We start from the raw sequence: 22,256 nt of genomic DNA, 5'->3' as shown, positions 1-22,256 counted from the left end.
AGGAACCTACTTTTTGTCACAGGATCATATTGCAAATGTGATTGTGTAAATTCAATTGAAGAGTTTGGCAAGTACAACAATTCCTGTGAAGTGTGAAATTAAATTAAATGAAACTTGTGCTGATATTTTATTCTGCAACATGAGCAGGGGACCCATAATTGATGTCAAATGAAATGGCATTTTGCTCTGGTCTTTGTTCTTCCCTTTTGTTCTGATTCTCCAAATACATTTTTAGTCAGGAAATCATATATTGTGACAGTAACAGTATTGTAGTTTTATCAGACCAGTTTAAGTTGTTTTGAGAAATAGTAAAGGTATATATTTCTGTAACATTCTTAAAGCCAAAGGGCTATGAAATAGAGTTCTTTGACACTTGTTGTATATGTCAGGCCAAAACTACATACAAATTGATATATTCTACATGGTGCCTCTTCAGAGGATTACATATTATGATTTGTTTGAAGTACGTCATGCTTAAAATACCTATATATGCAACCAAATAAACTACCCAGTTAGCCTACTCGACAAAATCGCTGCATGGAATGGGCTACCTGTCACAGACATAAAACAGCAATGAACAGTTTATTAACTCTCAATGAAAGGCCTTAACTACAACCAACGTTTTTCTCCTTTGGTAGGTCTCATATTGACTACTGAGACTCGGTGCTGAGGTGTCGAGCTCGCCACTTACACAAGCCCCCATTAACCGGCCTGGTGCCCAGGCCGCACTCCGTTGCCCCGGAGACTAATCGTTGTTTATTTAAGGCTCCCAAAATAGCCTGCGAGACCTTTCTCGCCCGCATCGGGGTCTGTCATGCAAGATATAAATGAGGATTATTTTGCTTTTGTGGGTGCCGCTTGATTGCGCGGCATTTTACGTATTTGCGCTTGGCTCGGATCCCCCGTCGTTCACCTTGAGGCTGAGATCCGATGGAGAAAGGGAACTTTTGAGGCAGGCCCTCTCGGGCGTGGGGGAGACGTGGAGATGAAGCAGGCATGTTTGTGTAGGACCTCATATGTCGCTTTAAAAAAAAAAAAGCAGCAGCCGTGGACGGGACGGTGGCCCATAAGCGGAGCCTGTACCCGGAGTTTGCACAGTGTCTGCAGCCCTCGGGGGTGATGGTCTGCAAGCCGCCGCAATATCTCCTCATGGGCTCTGGACTGCCCTTCCCATCAAGGACACAACTGTGTGCAAATAAATAAACTAGATAAATTGCATCTTAATTAAGACCAAAGCCACAGACAAGGCTCCTCTATCTGGAAAATGCCCAGTGTGGATGCTACCAGATTTATGGTTTAGGGCCTGTTATGCAAGTTATAGAACGATTTTGCTTCTCACAGTCTGTTTACCAACTAAAATTCCTGTTTAGATCTAAAAAAAAAAAATGGTTATGTATGGAGCAATTTCCCACTTTTTAAGGTATTTTTGTTGGCAATTAGTTTTGGTATCACCTTCAATATTCATTGGTATCATGTGAAGGAAAGATCAACTACACCTGTTGGTCCTTCTAGCTGCTCAGGCTATGTGCAATGTAGTTCTGTGGTTCAGGACTGACCACCCTGCTAAAATGTAAGGAAACCTTTTATAGCACGACATTGCCAACTATATTGCCACTAAGATGCCAGTTAGCTAGCATTTACCAGTGCCAACTGTGCTGTTGTCGGTTCGCAAGGTTTTTACATCCATTTTAGGTAGTTAGGTTGCTAGTAACAAAACTCCTTACTGCTGCATTAAAAGTAACTTAAAACTACAGTGCATTCAGACTTTTAGAATAAAAAAGCACATAGCAAATAACACAACAAATCACAAACATCATAATTTATTATTTATTATTAAATAATTCCTTATTTATTAAGCATCATAATCCTTGAATATATGTTTGAAGGAAACAATGTTTTCTACTGAAGAATTGTTTTGAAAAACTACTACCCTCCTTTTCCACATATTTACCAGCTGAAATGCATTCTGTCTATGTAAGGTGGTTGACATAATTGTGGAGCAGAGTTCATCTGTGTGTGCACAGGTTTTGCATCTAGTAGAAACGACATTGCTTCAGTTGCCACTGCGAAAACAGGACCTGGAAAAGTCATTCCTGAGAGCTTTCCTGGGATACCGCTTCGCCGAACGGCAGTAGGGGATGTGACTAGGTCTGACCTGGTCACCTGGAGCTGAAAAGATCAAATTATTGTTTTTCCGACTGAGTTTTATTTTCTCCTCAGGTTCCTTAGATCAGCTGTGTTTTGGAGGGGCATGCCTGGCTGGGTTTGCAACAAAGTCGTCCAACATGGCGGCAGGCCAAGGGGAAGGGGAAAGGAGTCCTGCAGGCGATCGGGGAGATGTTTGCTCCACAGTTTGAGGGTTGCGGTGTTATTTTTTTTTAATGCTTGTCCACAGTTCTTTTAATTAAAAAAGGCCATGTCAGACTTATTAAATTTGGCTTTCCACTTTCCAAAACAAAGCAGAATGCTGGCTCAGTGAAATCCAGCGTTTAAACAGCACTCAGGCCATCTCTAAGACGCCATGAATGTCAAAGGTTAAACACGCCCCTCAGAGTCATTCCGTGTCGTGTTTTTATAGAACTATGAAACATACCAAATTCCATCGTATATAAATATTAAAGTCTGTTGTTCTCTGTTTTTCTCCTTCGGTCTCAAACCTGCCCTCTACCGCTCTGATAATCAACATCCACTATTCTCTTCAGGCCTCTGTAGACAAGCAGCCCAGACCCACTCTCATAAGGGGGCCTACAACTCCCCAAGCAGGGGTTCTCTCTGGTATCCCCGTAAATCTACTACCATTGTCTGAACTCCTAAAACCCCTCCCTAACACCCCTAACACTGCTCTCCGCTCTCTGTGGTACACCTAAATATGCCTACCGCATCAGTGGAAATCTCTTCCCCTCTCTCCTCTCTTGTAATACTTCTGCATAGCAAGAGCCTATTTTATGACAGGTCAACATGTCGGTTTGAATTTTATTTTCTAACAAGCAAACAACACAGAGCATGGTGATTACTTTGAGGGTAAAAGCCATTTGGTAGAGTTGTGGAGTGAGTTTACTCAGGTTGGATTGAAAACAACCTTTTACAGTTGAGGAAGAATGTCAATTTGTTCCTCAATCTTCAGTGTACTGTACTTTAATATACATGTAATTTAAACTTCATCGAGATTAGTTTCCAGAGAGCAAACATTTGACTACGTCATACTGTGTATCTTTGACATTTGACTACGTCATACTGTGTATCTTTGACCTTTTTGTGGCATGCAGGTATCCTTAAAAATAGTTGTACTAAAAAAAAATACAGATTCAATAAATGTGCATTCTGTCTGGCAACGGCTTCTTTGTTTTGTCCGAATCAACGTAGTTCAGTCTTGACAATCTGAGTGGTCACTGCTTTTCGCATCACCCTGTTTAGTTTACACAACTTGATTTACAACTTTTAGTTTTCTGTGTTTATACAGTTAAACCTCTTGTTTGATACCATGACACTTTCTAGACAGGTCTACTAATGTATCTTTATGGCTCATACATTAAAAGTGCCTTCATTACCAAATGACTGAGCCACTATATGCCAAATGAGCACTTTAGATGTATGTACGGCTAGTTTAAAGTTTATAAGCATGCTAAATAACCAGGGCTTCTATAGCAGACAGGATCAATGAGTATGCATACATATTTAGGACATATAATTGGTGGTGTGTTAGCTCTGGTTCAGATTGTGTATGTGTGCGTGCGTGCAAGTGTGTGTGCATGTGTGTCAGCTGTCATGGACTCAGGAAAGTAAACCAAAACAAGTGCCACATAATGCTGTGTGTGTGTGTCGGTGTGTTAGTTAATGTTGATTTGTGGTATGCAATAATAAAGATTGTCTGGCTCCACCTGTTGGTTGAAAGACTTCCTTGAGTGTTTTTCTGCAAGTACATCATGGAGAGAGTTATCCTTTTATGCTCTTCGTAACTCATAGATTGAAAGTGTTGACGGTTCATGGATGGATTCAAAATGAAAGGGGAGAATGTAACATCTATACAATGTATCCCAACATGAAACCCGTTATTCAGTGAGTTATTTGAAAGATTAGAATAGTTCTATTTAATAATTTAATTAATACGATATGTTATGATTACTCAATTACTAAAACTGTGAAAAGGTCAATCTTAACTACGATAGCCTATTTTTGACATCATTGAGATGGATTCGGAAATAAAAGTTGTAGTTCTCAGAATGAACACTAGTAGTCCGCATTTGTATTCGTCATTTGGACCATCACGGCCACCGTATGGGTATGAAATTTGTCACATGATAGCAGGCGGTTATATGTCAACAATGTTTCAAAAAGTCGACAAGATGGATTTTCCTAATGCAAGATAATTTTCCCGAATTTGTAGGCGGGTGGCTGTTTGTTCGCGCAGATGTCCTTCTGTCTGTCGCCTAAGGTATGATACTGCTATTCTGAGCTTAAGGGGCCAAATAGTAGCTAACCGTGATGTTAAATTAGCCTAGGCTGGGTTGTCTTAATTCTATTACACGCTCTACTACTATTATTATTATGCACTGACAATTTGCAGGTTGGTTTGTTCAAAAAGTAAACCGTAAGAGCAGCACTGTAGGTTGCTACCTCTATTTATGTCTGCGATTAGAGGAAGTGAAAGCTCTTATTAACCAACTTCCTCGTTTATCAATATTTAATGCAACTCAATGGTTTCGACTGACCTCATAGTTTCCATAGGGATATTTTTCTGTACTTCTTTTCTGTACTGGACTGTAGTCCACGTATATAATGAGAAAATATAGCCTAGCTTACGTTTATTTGCAGGCAGGCTCATTAGAATAGATAATTTTGAGTAAGGCTAGCATGAAATGAATTTTACAGTGTCCATGTCCTGTTCTTAACAAAAATGCTTCTTTAAAAATCGTCTTTTTCTCAAGGATGTCTACAACACCAAGTAGTCAGCCCACCCTCGTTCATCGGCTGGCCACACTGCTGAGAAACAATGGTATGACGTATTATTCACTAACACTGCTGTTTGACGTTTGTATCAAGTGACAGACATGGGTTCGGTGGCCGTTTATTGTATATAATACATGCAGTACATAAACTCTATAGGTATCTATCAAACACGTATGGTCTGATTGCAATTTAATTGACCTATGGAAGGCCGGATGTTTTTCTTGTACCATTACTGTACTTTTCATAGGTTATTTGGAATATGTTCAGTGATTTTTTTCAGCTGCATTTAGGAGTAATCACTGACTCTCCACAGCAACCATAATAGTGAGGTGTGTGTGTTCAGAATCACCAGAGACTAGACACCATGTCTCTGATTGTTATGTGGCATTTTTAATGGATTAGATTAGTTAGGAGTCCTAGTTATTGAGAGGCTTGTAGTTAACGCTACCCAGGGGAGTTGCCCAGGAAAGCTTCAGTTGCTGGCACCTTCTAGCCACTATCTCGGTTACATAGGCTGGTTCTCAGAAAATAAATTAATCAAATCTTTTGACAAAAATGTACTGCAAGGTATGAATGAAGTACATTCAGTCCAGTCCAGTACAATACAAATTAAAGAACTAAATATGGCAATATTGTCCACTTCCGTCGTATACTTCTGTTTTCCTCCACTCCCCACTAAAATAGTTTTGATCTATAAATATGAGATGACAATGCAGCGGTTTCTGCCGTGGGTTGTCTGAGTCTTTACTTAGTGTCCAGTTTTTTCTTCTGAGTCTGATCATGTGTGTTTGGTTACCAAGGTGACTGTGTGCTGGACGGCAGCAGCACCCTGACGCTCCAGGTGAGCCACCTGCAGCATCTGACGCGTCTGTTTGAGCAGCACCTGATCTCGCGCACACACCAACATGGCTTCCTGGCTCTCCCCTCCCACCCTGCCGACACTGCCTCCCTCCTCCAGGTGCAGTTCTTGTTTGACGTCCTGCAGAAGACCCTGTCCATGAAGGTACACACACTATTCAAAGCACATGTGCACTTACAAAATAGGATGCAAAGCAGGTTGATTTTTAAGATGCCGCTTTTCTTTATAACCTCAAAGATCTGCTTTAGAATTTTAAATAGTGTTTTTTTTTGTGGTAGTAGTTTTATAGAAGTTGCAGTTGTGAAGAGGCCTTTTTCAGAAAAACTCCAAAACAGTTACATCATAAATTGAAGTCGTTGTAATACTCAAACAAACCACTAGATAGAGCGATTTTGTGATTTGTTTTCTTTCGTTCTTTCCAGCTTGTCAACCCTCCTGACTCAAGACTGCAATCTGTAGTGAAAATCTTCCCCTTTAAGTCACTCAAACACTTGGAGGTATTTCACCAATGCTTTGTTCTCAATGTCATACATCTTTGCTTGAGGTGGCTCCATGTGTGTAGCTGTCTGACTATCCATTTCCATGTCTGTGGGTTTTCCATTTCTACATAAAGCTGTCAGATTGATTGACAATCTGTGTACTTTTCTCAGCGGCTAACCCTCTGATATTCTCTTTGGCTATCTGTGCATCTGATATATGTCTCACTCACTGTCTGTTATCTTTCTTTACTTTGTAAATAACCTTTTTTACTATGTAACATATTGACATGCCTGACTGACATATTTACTTTTAAAGAATTTAAAAAAAATACTTTATCAGTTTGCCTGTCTGACCAATTGCTGATGTGTCTGTGAGTCTATGGATCTATCAGGATGTCTCTTTATGCTCTCAAAATATACTGTTGCCATCTGCGTCCCAGCATTTACTGTTTCAAAACTAATTTAAAAGATTCAGCGACTAACATTTAGTCTGTCTTTGTCTGTCTGTGTATTGGTCTGTCTATCTGTCACTATGTCTATTTCTCTGTCACTCTGTCTGTCTTTCTGTTTATATGTCTCTTTGTCTATTTGTCTATCGTTCAATTTGTCTATCTGTCTCTCATTATCTTTGTCTGTCTTTGTGTCCGTGTATCTTTCTGTCTGTCTGTCTGTCTGTCTGTATGTGTGTGTGTGTCCTAGCTGAAGCGTATCCCACCCCACTGTCTGGAGGGGCTGCGGGGGGTCTACTCTCAGCTGGAGGTCTTCACCTGCTCCAAGAGCCTCAGCTCCCTGGAGGTACGCTCATAAACCAGCACATGCTCCAGTACTACAATACTAGGGTGCTGCTGTGAGCTGTGTTGACAGAATTTGTGTGTGTGTGTGTGTGTGTGTGTGTGTGTGTGTGTGTGTGTGTGTGTGTGTGTGTGTGTGTGTGTGTGTGTGTGCGTGTGTTTGTACATGTGTGCGTGCATGTGTGCACGCATGCCTGTGTGTGTGTGTATGTGTGTTAGGAGCTGCTATCGCTGTGCGGTGGAGACCTGAGTTCTGCTTTGCCATGGCTGGAGTTGCACACGCTCAACTTCAGCTACAATTCCATCTCCTGCCTGGACGAGTCGCTGGTGAGACACACACACACACACACACAGACACACAGTCAGACCCATTGGTATGTTCAATTTAAAATCTGAATGATTGGCTGATGAAACTCACGATACCCTCTCTCTGACAGAGTTTGCTGAATGTCCTGAAGTCCCTGGACCTGAGCCACAATAAGATCCAGGACTGCGCTGACTTCCTGAAGGTAGGGAGTGGGCTTGGGCCTGGCAGCGTGACGGAGCAGACACTGAGGCTGTGGGTGCCTTTTAAAGCCCCATCTAAAATGGCTACACCTGTTTAAAGCCTGATCTGACAGTGGACAGTGTTACACCTATTAAACCCATCGGAAACGACTATACCTATTTGTGCCCCATCTGATAATATCTGAACCCTGCCTTCAACAACCACACCCTGTTTCGAACCCTCTGAACCAACCTCACCTGCTGTGACTTCCTGACGCACCCCTTGGTGCCCTTTCACACAGAGGGTGTTTATGCTCATGAAGGTGATGGTTGACGTCCGTGACTCAGCCTCGCTCTCTCTCTCGCCAACTCCACAGTTTGATTCCTTTTGTGCATCTCTTTAATTCCTCTCGTCTGAGGAGTGGAGGCGGCGATGCTCTCAGGCGGTGCTCTCTGCCACTCAAGAGAGAAACAGGAAACCAGTCGTTGACACTCTGAGCTCTGAAGCCTTTAGTCGGCCAGTCACACCTCAGCCTTTGAACCCATGACCCCTGGTGACCTTTGCCCTACCCACACATCTGGTCAGCAGATGCACTGAAGGCTGGACAGGGAAGAGGACTTCCATAAAACTCACAGTCAGCTATCAGTCTTTGTGAAAGGAGGACAGGGTCTTTTTTTTCTCTGTATAGAGTACAGAACTGTACAGAAGTTTCCATAAAAGCTGTGTTGGTTAACCTGGATTTCATGTGTGAACCAATGGGGATGTCTATCTCTCACTCAAGTTCCTTCTTCTCTGATTTAGTTTCAGTGCCCCATTACTTGTGCAGTGGTGTGTAACATGGTGGGCTAAAACTGTGTAGAATAGCACTGAATACAATACAATAAGAGTCAAACTAATTATGCAATTTATTTTTACAAATGCAATATTATAGTAGGCTCATTTTGTATAATTCTGTATAGTAGGCGTTTTGTGTAATGATCTAAATGGAGGGGTTGTTTTGTGAATGAATGTTTCAAGTGAGCATCTAGCACAGTCAGTCTGCATAAACCGCAGCATTCAGATAATAGCAACTCTGTTAGTGGCTGTGCTGTCGGCCCACTTGCATAACATGGCCTTTTTTTAGCGCAATCAGTTCCTTGGCCGTCTATCTGTTTGGTCAGTGTTCTGGAAAGGCATTAGGATGTGTGGGACAACAACAACAACAACAGCATCAACAACAACAACAACAGTTCCTAGAACATCTTTTGGTTGTGTTTTTGGAAACAACATTCATCAGTAACTGTCAAGTTATTTGCCTGGCTTCACACCAAACACTTTATGATCTCCAATTATCTGAACTGATATGAGTTGTGCTGTGTTGACAAACATTTACCCTATTCTTTGGACTGCATTCAAGTTTTTTCATTACTGGACACACAAAAGGGTCTATGCTTTCAAGGGATGTTTTGTGATGCAAGCCACTAGGTGACTGAGGTGATTCGGAAGGAACATTAGTGTATTGCTTCTGTTAAATTCTTTTTTTGTTGTTGTTTTGTTCTTTATGTTCTTATTGTCTTACCCCTGTCTTCTTTTTGTCCTCTCTCTCTCTCTCTCTGTGTCTGTCTGTCTCTCTTCTCTTCTCCTGTCCTGTTAGCCTTTGAGCGATCTGGAGCACCTGAACCTGGCCTATAATAACCTCCAGAGGGCGCCACAGTTGGGCCTGAGTGCCAGGGTCAAACTGAGCGTGCTCATACTGCGCAACAATGAGCTAGAAACCATTAACGGTGAGGCCACCAAGTCTTTCTCTCACACACACACACACACACACACACACAAACACACAAACCTACACCTACACAACTCCATTCTCAACCTTACACATGGAGTCACCGGAACAGGAGAGCCACCGCCTAACTTGGAGAAGGCGCTGTCTTAGGATAGGTGTGTGTTGTGTGTATTCTCTCTGTGTTGTTCTGCGAGGTTTTAGCAGGGCTGAGGTTTGTATTCTGTCCTGAGCTGTGGCTTGAGAACGAGTCATGTTGGGGACTCTTCAGTTCTGAGCTGCATGTGTGTTTATGCCCTCATCCCCTTCAGAAGGGAGGCCCCCAGAGGCAGCCTGCTGCCAGTCATAGCTGTGCTGTGCTGTGCTGTGCTGTGACGGTAGGCCTGAGGTGGAGACCAAACCTGCTCTAATGTGGGTGTGCTCTACCTTTAGGCTCTGCTCTACCTTTAGGCTCTAACGTGTTAATGTGTTCTTCTGCGAAGATACGTGGTGTTCCTTCGTTCCGCATGGTCTGAGTCATCCTTGGCTCCAGTTCTTTCTCTTCTTAGTGACAGTTAGGTCCCACAGTGAAGGTGTGTGAATGCTGTCTTCAGAAGTGCTGTCTTTTCTGACCAGTGTGTGTATTTACGCTAAGAAGTGCTGTCTGTGCAGAACGCAGACACTCCCACATTCACACACACACACACATACACACACACTGAGACTCGCACAGACACACTCTTATACACACACACACACACTGAGACTCCCGCACCGGCACAGACACACTCTCTCACACAGACACACACACACACACACACACTTAGACTCCCACACTCGCACAGACACACTCTAAAGGCTGAAATATACTACTACGACTCCGTTACTCCGTGGTCACGCCTCGACGGACTCATATTCGTTTATGGTTCTCCGACGGTTGTGGGTGTTGTAAAGCATTGATACTGATGTATTGACGGATTCGGATAGTTACAAAATTTGGGAGGTGCACGTCAGGCCACGGAGAGGTGCTCGGAGAGGGTTTGCAACGTCCGAGAGGGCTCTCCCTGTCTCCGTGTGTCCGTAAACGGACGACCATAAATTGCGCTTTAAGGCCGAAATATACTTCTACGACTCTGTTACTCTGGTCACGCAGTTGTAAACACAGCTCTCTGCTACTGTTTCTCTTAGAGACTTGCTGTCCAGATTGTGTCACTGTCACTGTGTCACATCCGTCCCTTTCATTCTCTCTCTGTCTCACCCTCACGTGAATACAAGTTTCTCTCTCTCTCACACAGACACACACACACACACACACACACACGTACATGCACATGCACATGCACACACGCACACATGCACACACACATATAGTGTTTGGGAAGCTTCTTTGAAAGTACCAGTTACTTCACACTGGAAGAAGTTGAATTACAGGAAAGGGAGAAATCTAGTTCGGTTAACTAAAGCTACTTAGAAAAAGTAGTTCAAACTACTCAATACAAAATGATCAAATTGACAATGTACACGTAATACGAGATTATTAAAAATATATTATACAAAAATTCCCAGCAAAAAATGCCATTCAATAGGTCACTCACAGGTCATATATAAACCAAAAAAAAAAATTCCCCTCTGTTCATGGGATTCATATATCGGCATGGTCATGCTGATTCTTCCACTAAGCTAAGATTTGTGACTTTTATCCATGATGACGTTGTCTCTATGTACACAAAGGTCAGGTGTGTGGTGGTGGCTGCCTGGTGAATGCATTGCCTGGGCATGCCTTCACCCAGTGAGGATTAAAGAAAAATGGGGTGGAGTGGGTGAAACTTCCGAAAAAAGGTTCCGACACATCTTCCACTTGTCATCAACAACTCATCTGTCACTGTAGTAGAGCATTTCAAGTTCCTAGGCACAACCATCACCAACACACTAAAATGGGACAATAACATCACTCAATTAGTGAAGAAAGGTCAGCAGCGCCTGTTCTTCCTCCGGCAGCTGAGAGGACTACAGGTCAGCCCCCCCATCATGGTGCAGTTTTACAGGGCTATCATTGAGAGTGTGCTTACATCCTCTCACTCGGTCTGGTATGACTCTGCCTCTGCCCGCTCTAAGGCCAGGCTCCAAAGAGTCATACGGGCAGCAGAGCGCATCATCGGCTGCCCCCTTCCCTCCATCAAGGACCTTCACAGCTCCAGATCCCTCAGGAAAGTAATGAAGATCACGGCAGACCCCTCACATCCTGCTAACAGTCTCTTTAACCGTCTCCCCTCTGGACAGCGATACAGGGCCATCATGACCAAAACATCACGTCACCTCAACAGTTTTTTCCCCCAAGCAATAGCCCTCCTAAATAGCTCTCACACACGAACTTTATCGCACTTTATTTAACTTTATTTAACATTATTATTGTTGCACTACCTCCATTCTTATTTATTATTTTGCTCATACTGTCTGGTACTATCTGTCCTTGTATTGTTGTTCTGTGTTGTCTTGTTGTTCTATCTGTGATACTATAGCCTGCATGGAGAAAACCAAAAACAATTCCTAGTATCTGTATACATGGCGAATAAAGTTGAATTGAATTGAATTGAATTGAAAGGGGGCTTCAATGACACTAGAGTAAAAGTAAAAAAACTGTAAAAATAAAATGTAGTTAAACTACCAATTTAATTACAGTTGACTTAGACTAGTTCACTAACTCCCCAACACTGCACACACACACACACACACACAGATTAAAAGTGTATGTAGTGCCACCTCATCTCTAAAGATTCTGGAAATGAGGACACTTGACATGGGTCTAGTGTCCTTATCCCCCCCCACTCCTCTCTCTCTCACTCATGGACTCATTCAGACACACACACACACACACACACACAGAGAAAGTGAGAGAAAGTCAGAGGGGATGGGATTGAGAGTCAGTGGAATGCAGACGCAGGATAACTGGACTGACTGACTGACTGACTCCAGATCAGGAGTAACGCTGGCACTGTTGGTCCTCCCCCTCAGCAGACATATAAGATGACCTGCTTAGTAGTATTACATGGAACCCCAAAGGCTGACACACACATTCACACACACAGTCACTGTACACACACATTCACACACACAGTCACTGTACACACACATTCACACACACAGTCACTGTACACACACATTCACACACACAGTCACTGTACACACACATTCACACACACAGTCACTGTACACACACATTCACACATACAGTCACTGTACACACACATTCACACACTCACAGTCACTGTACACACACATTCACACACTCACAGTCACTGTACACACACGTTCACATACACTGTCACTGTACACACACATTCACACACACAGTCACTGTACACACACATTCACACATACAGTCACTGTACACACACATTCACACACACAGTCACTGTACACACACATTCACACACACTGTCACTGTACACACACATTCACACACTCACAGTCACTCTATACTCTGTCTCAGAGAGGCATGGTCAGTGGTGAGAGACCTTTGTATTACCTGTTGTCCGAGTGAAATGGAAACTTCTAGCGTCTCATTTAACTGCCCCGTGTCTGTTTCCTGTGAGAGTCATTTTCAGTATGATGACAATTACAGCTGTTGTCTGTCTGATCTGTCTTTGCCTCCGTTTCCTGCTGTCCCATCACACGCACACACTAACACATGCTCTCTCTGTCTGTCTGTCTGTCTGTCTGTCTGTCTGTCTGTCTGTCTGACACACACAAACACACACTTACACACCCCATGAAACCAAGTTCAGGACTAAACTGGGTCACTTCCCTTCCCAGCCGCCTCTATCGTAGGCCGTGGTTCACTCTACTGTGCCTGTTATTCCTGCTGATTTCTGGTTGTGTGTGTTTTATTTACCTCAGGGTTAGAGCAGCTGGGCTCGCTGCAGCACCTGGACCTGGCCTACAACCTGCTGCTGGAGCACTCGCAGCTCGCCCCTCTCTCTCAGCTGCACTGCCTCAACCTGGTGAGACACGCTCACTACTGCACCTACTGACCACTTAGACACACTCAGTACTGACCACTCACTACTGCCCCCTACTGACCACTTAAAGGCACGCTCACTACTGCCCCCTACTGACCACTTAGACACACTCAGTACTGACCACTTAAAGGCAAACTCACTACTGCCCCCTACTGACCACTTAAAGACACACTCAGTACTGACCACTTAAAGGCAAACTTACTACTGCCCCCTACTGACCACTTAAAGACACACTCACTACTTCCCCCTACTGACCCCTAAGGAGACACTCACTACTGCCCTTACTGACCACTTAAAGGCACACTCACCGAACCCAGAGGAGCTCTCATGTTAAGCTTAGTTGAGTACAGATAAGTGTGTACAGTGGAACCCGACATTACTGGCATGTTGACATCACCGGATTGCAAATCTCTTGAATACATGTTACAAAGTCACTGACAGACTCAATCCCCTCAAGGATGACTTGAACACCATCTCCCCAAGTTGATCCGATTAGGAGTAGAGACAACAACAAACACCACAGCACGCTCTCAGTGTCTCCTCTCTGCTTCTTCAAACCATCTTGTGGTCTGGGAGATTGCTGGGTAATTAGTGGATTTGGGGTCATTAGTTGCAGTGCAGGTAATGACAGGTCTGTGTGTGTTTACCGAGTTCTCTGAGCTCTGTAGTCTTTCCACACTCGTTTGGGAGTTCTGTTCTGAGTTGCAGGGTAAACTGTGTTGATTTCTAAAGCTTGATAAAACCATAAGTGATGTGGATGTGGATAGTTGAAGTGCAGATTGGCCCTCAAGTGTGTTTTGATCAGTCTCTGTTTGTGTTTGTGTGTGTGTGTTGCTTCACAGTTGATCTTGGAAGGCACCCCCTTGTTCTTCCAGAAGACCCATCGCTCGTCCACGGTCTGCCATCTCTCCCCCAGGGCTGCTTTCCAGCGAGTGAGTCTGTGTGTGTGTGTGTGTGTGTGTGTGTGTGTGTGTGTGTGTGTGTGTGTGTGTGTGTGTGTGTGTGTGTGTGTGTATGTGTTTCTGTGTGCTATATAAGAAAAAGAAGAAAAAGTATAGTGTGTCTGTGTGTGCTATAAATGTGTGTATCTCTGTGCATGTTTGTGTGTCTGTGTGTGCTATAAGTGTGTGTGTGTGTGTGTGTGTGTTTTAAAGCCTAAAGAGAAGAATAAACAAATTAGAGAGAGAGCCACAATTTGTTCTCCGTTTGCTTAAGTGTGTGAGGAACTTCAAGATGAGTTTACAGAAATGTGTGTGTCTCTTGATTGCTATAAGGTTTGTGTCTGTGTATATATGTGTGTGTGTGTGTGTTTGTTATTTGGACTGGGGAGGGTATGTTTTTGTTTTGAGGTTGGGGGTAGACTAGGTTAATTTATGGGGTGAGCGCAGGGTTCTTCATTTTAGTGTTAACGCTCGCAGCGGTCAGTGTATGTTTATGTTTGTGTACGTAAAATTGATTCAGTGAGGTTCACAAGTTCTTCCATCCTCCTGAATCAGCCCAATCTCCCAAACAGTTAGTCCATCAGTACTCCACGTACTCAACACACAACCTCTCTCTCTCACACACACACACACACACACACACACACACACACACACACACACACACACACACACACACACTGTCTTTCACCTCTATCTTACATGAAATTCTCTATAACATCACAACACGTCTGCTCTTTGTAAAGGTCCCATTACGCTAGCGTCTCTGTCATTTCTCTGAGTGAAGTGAAGGCCCCTGTGATCGTGTTGTTGCTTTAGGTGTGTATCTGTCAGCAGTAGCATCTCCCTCTGTTCTTTCTCACAGTTCCGACTGGACGGCTGCCTTCTCTCTACCTCAGAACTGGCGGTGAGTAACAGCCCCTTTCTCTCTCTCTCTGTGTGTGTGTGTGTGTGTGTGTGTGTGTGTGTGTGTGAGTGTGTGTGTATATGTGTGTGTCAGATCACCCACCCAGGCTGAGATGGAGAGACCTCTTCCACCAACTCAGCAAATTTGTGTTGGCCTACATTCCCTGCTTGCCATATCAGTCTTAGCTTAGCGTAGTTCAAACAGTGGGGTGATCCAAGTCTTCAAAGGGCCTTTGTGATTGCTCTGAGAACGCAAGCCATACATTGAACCCTGTGGTCTCGTAAAGGTACTATGGCCGCTGAATACAACAGAGCCTTATTTCTTCCCACTTCATTTGTCACCCATAGGTGCTGCCCAAACCTGGAGTGCTGATTGGTCAGATGGCGCAGGCCCACGCCCCGGCCCTGTTTGCCGCGGCAACGGAGCGCGGCTCCCAGGAGTTCTCGAGCGGAGGAGGCGACCTGAGCGACAGCCTGTCCGTGAGTGAGCCGGGAGTGTCCCGCCTGCGCAAGAAGAAGTCAAAGGTACACGCATCTCCCGTCCACTCCCCGCTCCGGTGACCTCTGACCCCCAGTACAGAGAACTCTCTCTCCTGTCTCCGTCTTTCTCTCTCATCCCCAGAAGAACTCGTTGCTCTCTGGCCCTCAGTTATACATCACAACAGAGAAAGCTGGGTTATTCACTTTGGCTGTGTTGTGAAATGCTTACACACTGAAAAGTGCACCAAAGGTTCACGCTGGAGCATCGTGCCTCACGGTGTCTTTTACAGTGGACATGCGGTGACATGCCACTGATGGTGTCTTTACAGTGGACATGCGGTGACATGCCACTGATGGTGTCTTTACAGTGGACATGCGGTGACATGCCACTGATGGTGTCTTTTACAGTGGACATGCGGTGACATGCCACTGATGGTGTCTTTACAGTGGACATGCGGTGACATGCCACTGATGGTGTCTTTACAGTGGACATGCGGGGACATGCCACTGATGGTGTCTTTTACAGTGGACATGCGGGGCCATGCCACTGATGGTGTCTTTTACAGTGGACATGCGGGGCCATGCCACTGATGGTGTCTTTTACAGTGGACATGCGGGGACATGCCACTGATGGTGTCTTCTGTGATGAGAGTTTGGCTTGCTGGAGTGGCCACTGTCTATTGTTACTTTACGTCTGTATCTTATTCCTATACTTCTGTCTCGGTCTACATCTTATTAGGCACAACTATAAGATCTAAGTAGGGATCTTGAGTACACTTAATGGATGTGAAGTACACTGATGGATGACCATTTTCTTTTTGTGTATCCAATTTATATCAGTGCTGGTGGTGGAAAGATAAATTGAAAGCATGTTTGAAAGTTGAGCCTTGATATTGTGGTTTGAAGAAATGGTTAATTTTCATCCATTTTCGTCACTTTTGATTCATTTTCATCTCCTCAATGGTATTTTGTTGTCAGTGTCACTCCGATTGTCACGTTGTCCACCCTGAAGAACATTGGACAGCTCTGACAAGCTGATATGAAGACACTGATGGCTTCTTATTGTGTTTCTGCTCCTGCAGGGGAAAGTGAGGGTGCGGAGAGCCAGCATCTCTGAGCCCAGCGACACGGACCACGAGCTGAGAGTGGGGTCAACCCTACAGGGTGAGTTCAGACCACGAGCTGAGAGTGGGGTCAACCCTACAGGGTGAGTTCATGAGTCTGACCCCCCACAGCCCAAGCAGATCATGTCATGTGACCATCCTGGGTGTGTTATAATGAGTAGCACTAGGAAAATTAGGGATTGAATGTGTCGCCTTCATCACAGGTTTGGTGACATATAGACTCTCCGTCTTCTTAGTCATGAAGTGACTAGCAGTGACAAGCAGTTTGGTCAGAAATTCATATTAGTCTGTGTTTTAATGATTTAAAAATAGAATGCATTTTAGTAAAAAGTTTAAGCTGTGTAGTTTAAAATTTAAGCTGAGGCTTATGTAGCATTCACCAATCATATATATATATATATATGTCATATGGCTGTTGCTGAATAGACTGCAGTATCCGCCAGAGCTCAACCTCAGGTCTGTATGTTTCTCACCCATCCTTAGACATCGTGCTGCACCACCAGAAAGACATTGAGCGCATGGACAGCTTCCGGGAGCAGCTGGGCGAGGACTGGCTCCGCTACCAGCACCACCTGGATGCCTCCGCCAAACCCCCTACCCCGCCTCCCCAGCTCACCATGCCCGACACCCCCCACATCACCCCCCACGTCACCCCACCTGTCATCCCCAACGGCCTCTGCACCCCCTCTCCCTCCCCGCCTAAGGATCCCACTGAAGAGAAGACGGCTCTGGCGGAGGCCCCGGACTGCGCCTCTCCCCTGCTGACGTCGGAGCCCAGAGACGAGATGGACACCACGGAGTCCACGCTGCAGTGGTCGCACACCGACTCCACCCTGGAGAGGAGCGACCCGAACGCCAGCGCGCTGCTCACGTCGACAACGCAAGCAGAGGAAGATGAGGAAGATGAGGAGGAGGAGGATCGGGGAGGTTGGTCTCATCTGTCTTTTCAACCCTACCATTACCTTTTTACCTTTTGGAAAAATGTGTAGTTGTGTTTTGTTTTTCTTCCCAAACCTCCTACACTGAAACGAAAATCAAAGCACCATTAGAGGCCATGCTTCAGCAGGTTATATATCTGTTGCACTCCTCCTGCCTCTCCAAACAGATCACTATCAATATCGGTGTTGAGATGAGTCAGTATTGTTCTAACCTGACAAGTTGAAAGAATATCCATGATTCATATTGGAAGCCTGCTATCACTGGATAGTTTTAAGTCTTCAGTTCCACAGGTCTCCCCATAGGGCCTTACTCTCTCTTTCATCCTTCTCAAGTTTTTCTCGTTTCTTCTGTCTTTCTTCTGCTCTCCTCCACCCGTCCCTCCCTCCCTCTCTCCCTCCTCGTAGTGGACCTGTGCCTGCCGCTGCTGGTGGGTGTTGTGAGTGAGGATGAGGAGGGTGAGGAGAGGAAGGCCCCGGGGCCAGTGTTCCTGCGTGTGAGACAGGGCCTGCTGCTGGAGGTGGACATGCAGCACGGTCGCGTCAGGAGACGAGTGGAGCTGGACAGCCTGCAGCACATCACCAGCATACGTGCCCCCTGGGGTGACAAGGTCAGAGGGCACTGCCCATGGATTCTACACGTAGAGAAGAGACAGGGTTCATAGGGCACTGCCCATGGATTCTACACGTAGAGAAGAGACAGGGTTCAGAGGGCACTGCCCATGGATTCTACACGTAGAGAAGAGACAGGGTTCAGAGGGCACTGCCCATGGATTCTACACGTAGAGAAGAGACAGGGTTCATAGGGCACTGCCCATGTATTCTACACATAGAGAAGAGACAGGGTTCATAGGGCACTGCCCATGTATTCTACACATAGAGAAGAGACTAGGATTGTGCATGGAAAACCGAATAGCCGAATAACAGTTTGCAGGATAACTATTCAAATACAAATATACCTATTTGGTTATCATGGACAGTATCATGGGAAGTTCTGAGAAAAAGAAGAATACTTGAAATAATTACATTGTTCTGTTGTAGACACAGTATGCAGTATGCACACACACGTTTTGTAATTCATTGGCATCGCACACGTAAATTCCTCATCTGTCTTTCACATTGATATTCACTCTCTCCTTCTCACACACACACACACACACACACACACACACACACTTTCTGACACACATACTTTCCCCCCTTAGGAGGACAGTGAGAGTCTCCCGGCTCTAGAGCTGCACTTTAGTTTCATCATCCGGGAGCGCCGGCAGCGGTGCTACGTCATGCTGGATGAGAATCCCCAGCAGGCCTTGCAGGTGAGACGCCCAGTGAGACGCCCAGACCTAGGACAAACAGCTGGCCTGTCCCCAGTACACATCTGCCAGTCAACAGCACTCATATCCAAACCAACTCACTTCCATAGAACACTGTGTTTTGTCTTTCAACCATCTGCTGAATCATCATTCAATCAATACAATATTCATACAATCAACAGATCATTGTAGTGATGTCTGCCATATCTCAAACGAAGCCAGATTCAGATTTAAAGATAGTCAGTTAGTCAGCCTGCGTTTAAAGAATGTGCTAGCAGTCCTGTGCTGATTTTTTTTTTTTTTGCAGCAGCAGCAGCATGTGGAATCTGCTCTGATTTATGCGCAGGCTGTTATTATGCTCTGGGTGGGGGATTTTTGGAGTGGAGTGTGTCTCCAGAATTAGAAAAAAAAGAAGTCATTTCATGGTTATGTGGAGCAAACAAGGCCATCAGCCACATAACATTCACAAGGCCAGTAACCCTCCTTGACTTCCAGGCCTATATTAAGGGCACCGAGTTCCCCCTTACACTTCTCCCAGCGTGTGTGTTTGTTTGAGTGAGTGTGAGCGCGTGTGTGTTTGTTTGAGTGAGTGTGAGCGCGTGTGTGTGTGTTTGTTTGAGTGAGTGTGAGCGCGTGTGTGTTTGTTTGAGTGAGTGTGAGCGCGTGTGTGTTTGTTTTGAGTGAGTGTGAGCGTGTGTGTGTTTGTTTGAGTGAGTGTGAGCGCGTGTGTGTTTGTTTGAGTGAGTGTGAGCGCGTGTGTGTTTGTTTGAGTGAGTGTGAGTGCGTGTGTGTTTGTTGATTTTCCTGCCCTCTCACGTGTGACCCTTTGTGATTTGTTATTTGGTTGTCTCTCCCACACCGACTTTCTTACACATACACAAACACATATTTACACACACACACACACACACACATACACACACTCACACACAAACACAAACACACACACACACACACACACACACACTCACACACTCTCACACACACACTCTCACACATATAAACCCTGTAGGATCTGTTTGATATCCTGTCGCGGGTGGCGGAGGAGAACATGCGGCGCGTGGAGGAGAGGCGGCCCCGTGGCCTGCGCTTGCAGTGTCTGCGCTGCAGGACCGAGTTCAGCCAACGGGGCCCCGAGGGGTCCCCTGGGGCCTCTGACCGACTGGACGCGAGTCAGGGGCTCCGGGGATGCGGAGACCGAGGGGAGGAGGAGGAAGAACAGATGGAGGGAGAGAAGGAGGACGAGCATGCAAGAAAGAATACAGCTGGTAAGAGAAATGGAAGAGAGAGAGAGAGAGAGAGAGAGAGAGAGAGAGAGAGATTGATTGATTGAAAAGATGAGGATGAAAAAATGGGATGGAAAGATGTATGAGGGAAGCAAATAGAGAGATGGCGATAAAAGGGTAAGAGAGAGACTCAGAGTGGGTTTGAAGAGATTAGTGTGTAGGAAGGAATGAAAGACAGAGAGAAAGAATGCATTCATTTTATTTGTTCATTTCATGTTTGAACTCCTCAAGCCGTGTCCTGGTAAAATTCCTTTGCGCTTGATGCGTCACCAGAGACGCCAGGGTTGGCAAGAAATGATAACGACATGATTGCCATTTAACAAGTGCAAGTTTGAACGTGTCCCTCTGGAATGGCCCATCTTCACCCGGCATCGCGCCGACAAACACCAGCAGATGCCACGTCCCTCTCGTGGTGCCAGCGAGACCAAATTCAAACCCCCAGGCATGTCGAGCCAAGTTTTGGCACATCACCGTGTTCCATGTTCAAGCACAGCAACAGTATCTAGTGTTTGAGTCAGAGTCTGACGTTTTGGAAAGTGTGTAGGTGTGTGTGCCTCCTTTAGAGCCGAAGACAGATGGTTTTAAAAAAACACAAGGAACACGATGAACCTGGCTTGATCTCAAAAGACAACCACTCAGTTTGAACAGGTCTTAACGTAGGGATTCCAATCCGGTCTGCCTGTTTTCTTTATTGACCTGCAGGCAGGACTTATTTGTTTGGCTGTTTCTGGCCCTACATCATGACTTCAACAGCTCATCCCTTTAAAGCGTGCGTTCGCCTCCGCGTTCTGTTCACCTCGGCGTTAGGACCTGCTAGCACACGCTCGCCGGATTAGCCTGCCTTTGTTCAGCTGAGTTGACGGGCTGCCGCCGTGCGTGCGTGCCGCTGCCTGTTTTTTCCATAAGCGTTTACCTCACCCCGCTCTCGTGCATCTCGCTTGAGTGAGACTGGGGTTTTGTTTTCACTACAGCGCAGAATAAGGAAAGACTCTAAGGGGGGGGGAGAAAAGACCGATTCACACCCAGTTTCCCTGTCTCTAGGGCATCGTGATGTCAGGTGTTTTTTTTTTTTTTTTCACGGATGCATGATTTTTTTTTTTCTAGATGAATCTTTCTCTTTTGTCCCAAAAAGCTCTAGACTCGGAAGCAGATCTGGTCCTGACTGGGTCCCAGTCTGGCCTTGATCTAGCACACACACCCTCTCCAGAGGTTTTCCATGCCACTTACTCTTGTTGTAGGATAAGCCTTTTAGGTCAGTTAAGCTCATTATTGCAGTTTATGAGGCATGACAATCCTATTGTAAAGCATTAGCTAAATCTTTCTTAAACAATTCTGGTAATTGCTGAAACTTGCCTTCAACAGACATGCTAGAAGTGGTAAAAGCAACTGAAAAATAAATGTCTTGATCATCACACTTTACCCCATAAAGCACTCCCAAATAGTTTGGCCAAGTGAGCCAAAAGTCAAGTACTTTTGAATCAGGTTCAGAAAAATGTAAGTCATTTGAAGGAGAGAGACCTGGTTGGGAAGTGTGAATTGTCTGTGATACCATGTTTGAGGAGTTGATTGAATGTTTTGATTTCTCCTTTTTTGTTTTTTTGGTTCTTCCATTGGAGACTCAACAGGAAGTGGACAGGTTTGCCCAGAATGCAATAGTGATCATGTGATCCAAATAGCTGGCCAATTGGCTCCTTCCACCAGCACACCAACCGCCAGTGATGTTGAGGAGGGGGACGAGAAAAGATACTTCTCTTTCGACGATACAGACACCCCTAAGAGAGCTCCAGGAGTCAGTGTATGTTTGATGTTTATCAGTCTGTCTTCTATCAGTCTTCTGGACAAATAAAGTACTTGGCTGCATAATATAATGCAATAATATGTCTTCTTTGAGATACAGAGCTTTTTCTTGCACAATAGAGCTTTAAAATGGATTAAAAACAAACATGAC

At 45.0% G+C, this 22,256-nt stretch overlaps 1 protein-coding gene across 2 annotated transcripts in view; it reads left to right on the top strand.

Annotated features, from left to right (window-relative positions):
• Positions 1–4,205: 4,205 nt before the first annotated feature.
• Positions 4,206–22,256, top strand: part of LOC105894560 (serine/threonine kinase 11 interacting protein) — a 33,550-nt gene continuing 15,499 nt past the window's right edge. The window contains exons 1-19 of one of the 2 annotated variants that reach the window (XM_031558311.2): positions 4,206–4,279; positions 4,385–4,432; positions 4,926–4,993; positions 5,748–5,950; positions 6,229–6,303; positions 6,985–7,080; positions 7,296–7,403; positions 7,514–7,585; positions 9,197–9,326; positions 13,202–13,305; positions 14,166–14,255; positions 15,130–15,171; positions 15,519–15,695; positions 16,733–16,814; positions 17,258–17,701; positions 18,118–18,320; positions 18,915–19,025; positions 20,035–20,290; positions 21,934–22,103. In XM_031558311.2, coding sequence (XP_031414171.1) covers positions 4,221–4,279; positions 4,385–4,432; positions 4,926–4,993; positions 5,748–5,950; positions 6,229–6,303; positions 6,985–7,080; positions 7,296–7,403; positions 7,514–7,585; positions 9,197–9,326; positions 13,202–13,305; positions 14,166–14,255; positions 15,130–15,171; positions 15,519–15,695; positions 16,733–16,814; positions 17,258–17,701; positions 18,118–18,320; positions 18,915–19,025; positions 20,035–20,290; positions 21,934–22,103 — 2,538 coding nt within the window. In that variant the 5' untranslated portion in view covers positions 4,206–4,220. Of the gene's footprint in view, positions 4,280–4,384; positions 4,433–4,925; positions 4,994–5,747; positions 5,951–6,228; positions 6,304–6,984; positions 7,081–7,295; positions 7,404–7,513; positions 7,586–9,196; positions 9,327–13,201; positions 13,306–14,165; positions 14,256–15,129; positions 15,172–15,518; positions 15,696–16,732; positions 16,815–17,257; positions 17,702–18,117; positions 18,321–18,914; positions 19,026–20,034; positions 20,291–21,924; positions 22,104–22,256 lie in introns of both variants that reach the window. The other variant, XM_031558310.2, reaches the window with a different exon arrangement.

Source organism: Clupea harengus, chromosome 21 (genome assembly GCF_900700415.2).
Source record: "Clupea harengus chromosome 21, Ch_v2.0.2, whole genome shotgun sequence".
Lineage (NCBI taxonomy): Eukaryota > Metazoa > Chordata > Actinopteri > Clupeiformes > Clupeidae > Clupea > Clupea harengus.
The sequence above is the reverse complement of the archived record's forward strand: the minus strand, read 5'-3'. Positions and strand labels throughout refer to the sequence as shown.